This window comes from Moschus berezovskii, chromosome 10, assembly GCF_049115385.1.
Source record: "Moschus berezovskii isolate FMDL1 chromosome 10, NW_MosBer_1.0, whole genome shotgun sequence".
Classification (NCBI taxonomy): Eukaryota; Metazoa; Chordata; class Mammalia; order Artiodactyla; family Moschidae; genus Moschus; species Moschus berezovskii.
The window spans coordinates 77,082,056-77,092,139 of NC_142469.1; the positions used below are offsets into that span (position 1 = coordinate 77,082,056).

The 10,084-nt window shown below is 42.0% G+C and overlaps 1 protein-coding gene across 1 annotated transcript; it reads right to left on the reverse strand.

Moving 5' to 3' along the window:
- Positions 1–6,395: 6,395 nt before the first annotated feature.
- On the reverse strand, positions 6,396–9,538 carry CCN2 (cellular communication network factor 2). The gene is made up of 5 exons (XM_055433492.2): positions 9,279–9,538; positions 8,942–9,164; positions 8,469–8,720; positions 8,133–8,344; positions 6,396–7,754 (listed from the first exon to the last, which is right to left on the reverse strand). The coding sequence occupies exons 1-5, from the start codon at positions 9,342–9,344 to the stop codon at positions 7,458–7,460; spliced, it is 1,050 nt and encodes a 349-aa protein (XP_055289467.1). The 5' UTR covers positions 9,345–9,538; the 3' UTR covers positions 6,396–7,457.
- Positions 9,539–10,084: the final 546 nt, after the last annotated feature.

Consider the following 10,084-nt stretch of genomic DNA (forward strand, 5'->3'; position numbering starts at 1 on the left):
TATTTAGATTTGGAATCTGACAGTATTTTAAGAAAATATTTTATGTTTACCTTAGTCTTAATCTTAGCAACAGTCTATATATAATTGGTATGATTCATGAGATAAAAAAATAGCTATCGTAAATTTACAGAAGAAAAATCTTCCATGAATTTATTTATGGAAATGGAAAATGAGGTAAGAATATACACTGAATTTACATGAATACATGAATTCTGTAGGGTCTCTATGTTCATTGCACATGCTCCTAGGCACTTGACAAATTAAGGAATAGTGACTTGAATGGCTTAGCTATCTGGTTTTTTTTAATAGACATATACTTGATTTATTATAATATATTAATTCCTGTTGTATAGCAAAGTGATTGAGTTACACATATACACACACATTCTTTTTTATATTCTTTTCAATTATGGTTTATCATAGGATATTTAGTCATCTGTTTATATATTGTGAGCTGTTTATCTAAATTTGAAATTATGAAAAACTTGAACACTTTGGCATATCCTTTGCTACTTTTTTTTACTGAGGAGTTAAAAGATTTGTTTTTAAACTCTTTTTCTGATAAAATATTGCATGTTCATTTCTGGAAATTTGGAAAATTACAGAAAATTATTTTAAAAGAATATAAAATTGTTTTAAATTGATTATCATGTGATGAATACTATTAAGAGATTAATTTCTTTTAAAATTCATCTATGGATTATGTCTGGGGTTGGTACAGATTGGACCAATCTCTTCTGAGGCACTGTTAGTTATGGAGAACAAGGATATGACACAGAAGTCATCATGGAAATATTCAGTTCAGTTCAGTTCAGCGGCTCAGTTGTGTCGGACTCTTTGTGACCCCATGAATTGCAGCATGCCAGGCCTCCCTGTCTATCACCAAATCCCGGAGTCCACAAAAACCCATGTCTATTGAGTCAGTGATGCCATCCAACCATCTTATCCTCTGTCATCCCCTTCTCCTCCCGCCCTCAATCTTTCTCAGCATCAGGGTCTTTTCAAACGAGTCAGCTCTTCGCATCAGGTGGCCAAAGTATTGGAGTTTCAGCTTCAACATCAGTTCTTCCAGTGAATACCCAGGACTGATCTCCTTTAGGATGGACTGGTTGGATCTCCTTGCAGTTCAAGGGATTCTCAAGAGTCTTCTCCAACACCACAGTTCAAAAGTATCAATTCTTCTGCACTCAGCTTTCTTTATAGTCCAACTCTCACATCCATACATGACCACTGGAAAAACCATAGACTTGACTAGATGGACCTTTGTTGACAAAGTAATGTCTCTGCTTTTTAATATGCTATCTAGGTTGGTCATAACTTTCCTTCCAAGGAGTAAGCGTCTTTTAATTTCATGGCTACAATCACCAACTGCAGTGATTTTGGAGCCCAGAAAAATAGCCACTGTTTCCACTGTTTCCCCATCTATTTGCCATGAAGTGATGGGACCAGATGCCATAATCTTACTTTTCTGAATGTTGAACTTTAAACCAACTTTTTCACTCTCCTCTTTCACTTACATCAAGAGGCACTTTAGTTCTTCTTCACTTTCTGCCATAAGGGTAGTATCACCTGCATATCTGAGGTTATTGATATTTCTCCTGGCAATCTTGATTCCAGCTTGTGCTTCCTCCAGCCCAGTGTTCCTCATGATGTACTCTGCATATAAGTTAAATAAGCAGCGTGACAATATACAGCCTTGACGTACTCCTTTTCCTATTTGGAACCAGTCTCTTGTTCCATGTCCAGTTCTGACTGTTGCTTCTTGACCTGCATACAGGTTTCTCAACAGGCAGGTCAGGTGGTCTGGTATTCCCATCTTGTTCAGAATTCACCACAGTTTATTGTGATCCATACAATCAAAGGGTTTGGCAAATATTACTTTTAGTGTATAATGAAAAGATTCCCTATGATTATCAGAAGACCAATTAAGTCTTTTTCTTTAATTGTCATAATGAGGTAATGAATTTAAGTATAGATGATAGGCTTAATACAATGTGATTTTTATTGTCCTAAGAAGCTCACATTGTCTCATCTTTAGTAGGAGTCTCTTCAGTTTGCCTCTTGAATCCTTTCAATATGATCTTAATCATCCTTGTGAGCTTCATTATTATCTAATATATAAAGGTATTCCATGCATAATTGTTTTAACTTACATATTTCTTGCTCCAGTCCTGGAATCAGCTATTCTCCAAAAAGCTTTGATTGTTTTAGTGGAATGTCAGACTTTATTTTTTTTGGGTTCCAAAATCACTCAGATGCTGATTGCAGCCATGAAATTAAAAGACACTTACTCCTTAGAAGGAAAGTTATGACCAACCTAGATAGCATATTAAAAAGCAGAGACATTACTTTGTCAACCAAGGTCCGTCTAGTCAAGGCTATGGTTTTCCCCATGGTCATGTATGGATGTGAGAGTTGGACTGTGAAGAAAGCTGATTGCCGAAGAATTGATGCTTTTGAACTGTGGTGCTGGAGAAGACTCTTGAGAGTCCCTTGGCCTGCAAGGAGATCCAACCAGTCCATTCTAAAGGAGATCAGTCCTGGGTGTATATATACATATATATATATAATTGTGTGTGTGTTTTAAAAATGATTTTATTTATTCATTTATTTTTGGCTGTGCCAGGTCTTAGTTGTTGCATGGGCCTTTCTCTAGTTGTGGTGAGGGGGGATACTCTCTAGTTGCAGCACACAGACTTCTTATTGCAGTGCTTTCTCCTGTGAAACATGGGCTCTAGGGTGTATGAGCTTCAGTAGTTGTGGCATGTTGGCTCATAGTTGTGGCTCCTGGACTTCAGGGCACAGGCTCAATTATTGTGGTACACAGTGGACTTCGTTGCTCTGTAGCATGTGGAATCTTCCTGGATCAGGGATTGAACCCATATCTCCTGCATTGGCAGGCAGATTCTTTATCACTGAGCCAACAGGGAAGACTTGTGTGTGTGTTTTAAAAGATAAAATGCATCATAAGTTTATGTTGATATTTCTAATCCAAATTCAGGATTAGAGAATCTAATTTAACCACTTAAAAAAATTTAATTGAAGGATAATTGCTTTACATTATTGCATTGGTTTCTAGCAAGCATTAACATGAAACAACCATAGGAACTTAACCACTTTTATATGAAATCTGTATTTTCTGACTTTCTCACTAAGAATCCCAGTATTCACCACCGCTAAGGATAGTATTAGAATGTCTACAGTGGTTAATTTTCTTTAACTTGCATTATACACGCCATAGTCTCGGAATAACAATACCGTTGCCACTACAACCAATGAGCGCGTGCATGTGCGCGCGCATGCGTGCGAGCTCAGTTGCTTCAGTTGTTTGTAACACTGCGATGCTACGGACTGTAGCCTGGCAGTCTTCTCTGTCCATGGGATTATCCAGGCAAGAACACTAGAGTGGGTTGCTGTGCCCTCCTCTAGAGAATCTTCCTGACTCAGGGTCAGAGTGTATGGCTACTGTATACTGTATTGTCTCCTCTTTTGTCTTTATTTAGTCTTACTTCTAAAGATAAGCTATATTTAATGCCCACCACCAGTCCTTAATGTTAACATTTCTCAGACATTTTTGTTTTTTGAGCCTCTTGTCTAGTAGGCTCTTTAGAAAGGGTTCATAAGAATAATATGTCCTGAGATCTTATATGGTTTTAATGATTTGTCTGTGTCCTTTCTTCTTGAGTATCAGTTTTAAAGGATAAAAATTCTTTGGCTCACGTTTTCTTCCCTTCAGTACCTTAAATATGTTATTGTAATTTTTCTGATATGAAGTGTTGCAGTCATTATCAGAATGATGAATTATTTTTCTTTTACTTACAAGGTTCATGTTCTTTTTGCCTAGATGTTCTAACAATTTTTTCTTTTTCCTTATATTCCATCAATTTTACTAGAATATGTCTCAGTGTTGGTTGATTTTATTTGTATCTTCCTGTATCACTTTCAAATCACTTTTTATTTCAGTTTTCTTTATTTATAATTTTTGGGTTTTTTTCTTCATCTGGAATTCCTACTATCTATATGTTGGACCTTCTTTGCCTATCTATAATATTTATCACTTCTGAAACTTTTAAATTTTTTATTAAAAAAATTTCCCTCCTTCTCATCAACTACTCTTCTTAAGGAATTATCTGTTGTGTTTGTTCACCCTTGTGTCCCATATAATTTTCTAGCATTTCTTTAATTTCTAATTTCTTCTTGAAATTATTTCGAAGTTTTACTAACTCATTTATGTTGCTATTTAATGTCATTTGTTGTTTCCTTTTAATTATTTATGTCTAGTGTTTTTTCTTAATGTTCTGTCGAAATAGATTATAGTTTTGGCATCTTTTCTGGACATGTATTTCTGGCAATCTCCTTTTATCTGTAGAAATGCTATTCTATCCCCTAAGTTTAAGTGAAGTCGCTCAGTTGTATCCGACTCTTTGTGATCCCATGGAGTGAAGCCTACCAGGCTCCTCCATCTATGGAATTTTCCGGGCAAGAGTACTGGAGGGGGGTGCCATACTATTCTTTTTTCATTGGCTGTGCATTTGGCTGTGATGATTTTGTTTTTCTATTTTTTATTCAAAATTATTTTTCCTGAACATTATTTAGGAAGACAGCTCGGTTTAAATAGCTTTTCTAACTACACAGAGTTCCCTCTTTTATTGTTTTCATGTGTTAAAAATATGGCCATCTGCTTCTTGAGCTTTTGAACCTGTTTTCTTCTCATTTTTATCCAGACCTTCTCTCAGAATGTCTTTGTTGTCTCTGACTTAATTTTGATTTTACGCCTAAGAATGTGGAGTCCTCCCTTGGGAGACAGGCTTGGTTTGTAACTTTTGTTGGAGTGGGCAAAACAAAACTCTTACCAGTTTCACACGTTATCCTCAGATTGATCTATATTTCACTGTTGGCTATTTTGAAGCTCTGCTCTTCTCAGATGCGTCAAATACCCTGTAGTATTCCTTTGCTTTTTCTCACATTTTATTCTGACATAGTAAAAGTCATATGGTTGATGATTTCCCCCAACTCATCTCTTAGGGTGCAAAGGATGTTTTGCCAACTAATTTTGTTATATGTCTCATGGTGTTTTGATTTCGCAATCTAATTTCTGTTTTTATGTGGAAATTTGGAGTCTTAAAATCTATGCTTCCATTATTACTTCTGTCTTCCCAGCATTCTCAAATTCCTTTTAAAACAGTCAGGTTCATTTACCATGGCCCTTCATCTTTGCAGCTAGGAGTCAACAGAAAGGAAATGTAAACCAAACAATGTGCTCTGTGTTTGTGTGTTGTGTGCGTGTATGTTTGCATGTGGATTTATTTGGGGAAGTGGGGCACAGCTCCTGGCGGTGTTGCTATATGCGTATGTGGGTGTATTCTGAAAGTCCAATGTTTTGACCAGAAATACTTTTCACATTTTGAACACGGGAAGTTTTCCCTTTGGTTTGTGGCATGGGCTCTGTTTGTAGAACTAGCCTTTATTTTCAGATGTATTTTTGTCTCTTAGAACGACACTGGCACTACAACATTGCTAATTACCTTGTGATGGCTTAGTCTGTCTGCAACTATTTTTTCCCCTAGAATCCACAGCTATTCTTATCTAGAAAAAAATGGGCTTCCAGTTGTCCCTGGAGTATTCCTTTTGTGTGCCACTTATGTTAGCTAATGCCACTTATGTTAGCTAATTTTTCAGTGGAGACCTGGAGAGATCCAATTATCATTTCCATACAGGTCTTCTTGAACAATTTCATTTTGTCAAACTACTTAATGAACTATTGATCTTGAGATCTGATATAGTGAAAACTTGGGGAAATGGGAGTTGGTTTTAAGGTAAACTTCTATAATACGAATGAATGGAAGATTGGCTTATCCTTCTTTTTGTACTTAGGCCATCATCTATTTGTGATTGCTTATCATGGTAACTGAAAGCAGAATTATGCAAAATAACATATTTTTTTACAGATTTCATAGTAAGATACTGAAGCTCAGAAATACATCTACAGTAAAGCATACAAATTCAAAAAATAGTTAAAACTCTTCTATGTGCAAGGCACATGTAGGCTAGTTTATGATGATGGGTTGGAAATTAAATGCCTACAACAGCAGAGCGATATTAAATATAAACAGAACCAAGCGTAATAAAACAGGGACTGGTGGAAACAAATAATCTGAATAGAACCGAAGTATTTATAAAGTACTGTGAAGATAATGAAAAGTACCTGTGTGCTCAACAGTGTGTATGCCTGTAAATTTGTGATGCCTGATTCATTGTGAAATATGTTTATGTAAAAATGCTATTGAAGGGATCAACCAATTGATAAGAATAGATGAGAAAAAGATATTTAGAAAATTATAAGTGCATAGTTTTAAGACAAAAACTTCCTGTTTAATAAATGAAAAACCAAGCCCTTTATAGAAAAAATATATACTTTATTTTCAACTAGAAAGATGCAAACATGTAACTTTTGGTCACACTCTCTACAAATAAACTGTCCAAAAAACAGTCATAGTCAAAGTAGAGACAAATGCTTCCAGGTGGAAAAACCAATCAGCTATACAGAGCCATTAGTTTTTAATAAAGGTCATTTGTTCATTAAAAGTGAGGCTACCACGTTTCCAACCTACAGATCAGACTTTGAAGGACATCACTGCCTCACCTTTAGCAAACAACCTGTTTGGATGGACTGTTGCTCCAACTGCACAGAATTTCTATTTGAATATCCATTTCATGCTTTGAATTATCAGACAAGCTTTCCGTCCTACCTATGGTGTTCAGAATTGAGGCTAACACTTGAAATATCAAAGCATTAAAAACATAAACAAAAAGGCACAAACAACTTTAAATTAACTTAGATAACTGTACAAATATATATATATATACACACAATATTTACAGTATCAATAAAAAAATTCTGGCTTGTTACAGGCAAATTAGCTTGCCACAAGCTGTCCAGTCTAATAGACAGAATTCTGATCCCAGAACAATGTCATCGAATCAGAATGTCATCGCTGAATCTGCTGTTCTGACTTAAAGACGAACTTGACTCAGCCTCATGATGGCTGGAGCACGCACATCCGAGCTGTCGCTGGAGCTATAGGCAGGTCAGTGAGCATGCTAAAGTTTTCATTTTCAGTGACACTCCAAATAGCAGTCACATCACTACCCCTAAAGATGACAAGGCTTTCTACTGGCCTCCTCCCACTGCTCCTAGCATACATGCTGGCACTGTGCACTACTACAGTCCTATGGTCAAGTCTCAATTTCTTCAAACCAGTGTCTGGGGTTGATGGACTATTCGTTTGAATATCACATGGCACAGTATTATGAATTTGGTGGGAATTTTTCTTTTCCCCAGTTAGAAGCACAGATTTAAATAACTTGTGCCACTGAAATCATGTGTACACAAAAATGAGATGTGAATAGATTCAAGTGACAGCCTAAAATGTTCATGTGTCTCACTGTCTCTGGCTTTAGGCCATGTCTCCATACATCTTCCTGTAGTACAGTGACTCGAAGATGTCATTGTCTCCGGGGCAGTTGTAATGGCAGGCACAGGTCTTGATGAACATCATGCTCTTCTTCATGACCTCCCCATCAGGACACTTGAACTCCACGGGAAGGGTGGTGGTTCTGTGGGGGGTGCAGCACCGCCCGTCTGTGCACACTCCGCAGAATTTAGCTCGGTATGTCTTCACGCTGGTGCAGCCAGAGAGCTCAAACTTGACAGGCTTGGAGATTTTGGGGGTCCGGATGCACTTTTTGCCTTTCTGAGGAAGATAAGGGAGGAGAGAAAAATCAATGACTCTTCTGCAAGGGGTGTGGCTTTCTTCAACCTCTGTGTGTTCTAGTCTCTGGGGCATCTAACTTCTGTTTATATTTTGAGGAGGGAAAGTTTGAATCTCATTTGCCAGTTTTCCAAAAATAGACATGGCCTCTTTGGGGGTGTCTTGAATGAAAAAGGGCCGTGGAGGATTTCATAGTGGAAAACTGGTGGTTTCTATTAGGGAAGGTCTCATCCCAGTAAAACAGCTCAATGGTATTTTTGGAGCTAATAGGCCTCTGTAACAAGGGTGATGAGAGACCTAGCTCTGGGCCAGTCCACTCATGTTCCATGACCAGGAGTCAATAGAAACAGAACACCATACCTTAATGTTCTCCTCCAGGTCAGCTTCGCAAGGCCTGACCATGCAGAGGCGGCTCTGCTTCTCCAGCCTGCAGAAGGCGTTGTCATTGGTAACCCGGGTGGAGATGCCCATTCCGCAGGTCTTGGAACAGGCACTCCACTCTGTGGTCTGGACCAGGCAGTTGGCTCGGATCATGGTTGGGTCTGGGCCAAACGTGTCTTCCGGCCGGTAAGCTATGAGAGCAGAGCACACAAACACACGGTGAGCTGAGACACTTCCCCCCCGCCCTCGGCCAAGTCAGGACTCGGCCCCTGGGGGAGAAATCACGAGGCTGACTTAGAGGGAGGCTCAGCTCACCTGCGAGCGCGGGGCCGACCACGGTGTGCTCCTTGGGCTCATCACACACCCACTCCTCACAGCATTTCCCGGGCAGCTTGACCCTCCGCGGGAAGGGGCAGTCGGGGCTGGGCAGGCGGACGTCCATGCTGCACAGGGGCACGCAGCCCACCGCCCCGTCCAGACACGTGCACTGGTATTTGCAGCTGCTCTGGAAAGACTCTCCGCTACGGTACACAGTTCCTCCGAAGACGCAGGGGGCACCATCTTTCGCTGAAGGAGAGGAAGGGAAAAGGGGGGGATGCAGGGGTCAAGCATCATTCTGGAACCTCCAACAGGAAGCGCACTGGGGATGCGAGCTGGGCTCCAGGGGGAAGGCTGCAAACAGCCGAAGGGGAGGAAGGGACCCAATTCGAGCGGCGTTATTTTAAGGTGGAGGGAAGGTGGGTGTGAGGGACGAGGTCATCAGAGCAGGCGGGGGCTGCAGGTCTTACCGGTGCACACGCCGATCTTGCGGTTGGCCGGGGAGCCGAAATCGCAGAAGAGGCCCTTGTGCGGGTCGCAGGGGTCGCGCTCGGTACACAACTCGCCCAGCTGCTTGGCGCACACGCGGCAGCAGCCGCAGCCGTCCAGCACCGAGCTGACGCCGGCGGGGCAGCGCGGCGCCGGGCCGGCAGGGCACTGGCACGGGGCGCCGCAGTCCTGGCCGGAGGCGGGCTGCGGAGGGAGGCGGCGGTCAGCCGACGCACGCCCCGCGGCGCCGCCCGGCCCCCTTCCCGCCCTCCGCGTCCCTGCCCCCGGCGCCGGCCGCCGCGGGGTCTCGGTGCTTACCCGGCTGCAGAGGGCGAGCAGGAGCACGAAGGCGCAGCGGACGGGGCCCAGGCCGGTGGCTGACATGGTCGGGGCGCTGCGGGCGTCGGGCGGCGGCTGGCCGGGCGGGCGGCGCGGGTTTGGGCCGGAGGCGGGGGCAGGGGCGCGCCGGGCTGCGGTCTCGGGAGCTGTCGGCCGGGGCGGCTGCCGTCGGACTGGAGGAGGTGGGTCGCCGGCGGTGGGAGTTGCACTGGCTGCCTCCTCTCAGCGGGGAAGAGTTGTTGTGTGAGGCCGGGGAGGGCGGCCCGAGGCTTTTATACGCTCCGGGCGGCCCCGGCTCGCCAATGAGCTGAATGGAGTCCTACACAAACAGGGACATTCCTCGCATTCCTCCCCACCTTCCTGCCTCATCAACTCACACCGGATTGATCCTGACCCCTTGACACTCAGCATTCCTCCCGTCTGAAAAAGCTGGCACACTCCAGCTCACCAAAAAAAAAAAAGCTCAGTATTTCCAGCCACCAAATAGGATTTTTCCCCTCTTGCCTCTTCGCACCACTCCTGATTTATATCATTTAAAAACACATCGGCAGTGATTTTATCATTATTTTTATACCACTTTTTTTTTTTAATACCACTCATTTCTGTTTCTTATAGCTGTGCCTGTTCTACCCACTGACATAAATCCTTTATAGGAGATAGCTGATAAGAGACTAATAGCAGGGATTCCTGAAAAATTCGAAAGTGTTTCCTTTTTATTTTTTGGTAATGATTTTTAGTTTTAGAGGCTGTCTGCCTTTGAAACTCTTCAGAGGGCACGGGAGGGG

Excerpts from the sequence above, each read along its gene's own strand:
- CCN2 (XM_055433492.2), bottom strand. The coding sequence starts at position 9,344 with ATGTCAGCCACCGGCCTGGGCCCCGTCCGCTGCGCCTTCGTGCTCCTG. Across the intron at positions 8,721-8,941 it reads CAAGATCGGCGTGTGCACCG|CGAAAGATGGTGCCCCCTGC; the intron begins GTAAGACCTGCA and ends CCTCTCCTTCAG. Across the intron at positions 8,345-8,468 it reads GGTCGGCCCCGCGCTCGCAG|CTTACCGGCCGGAAGACACG; the intron begins GTGAGCTGAGCC and ends CTGCTCTCATAG.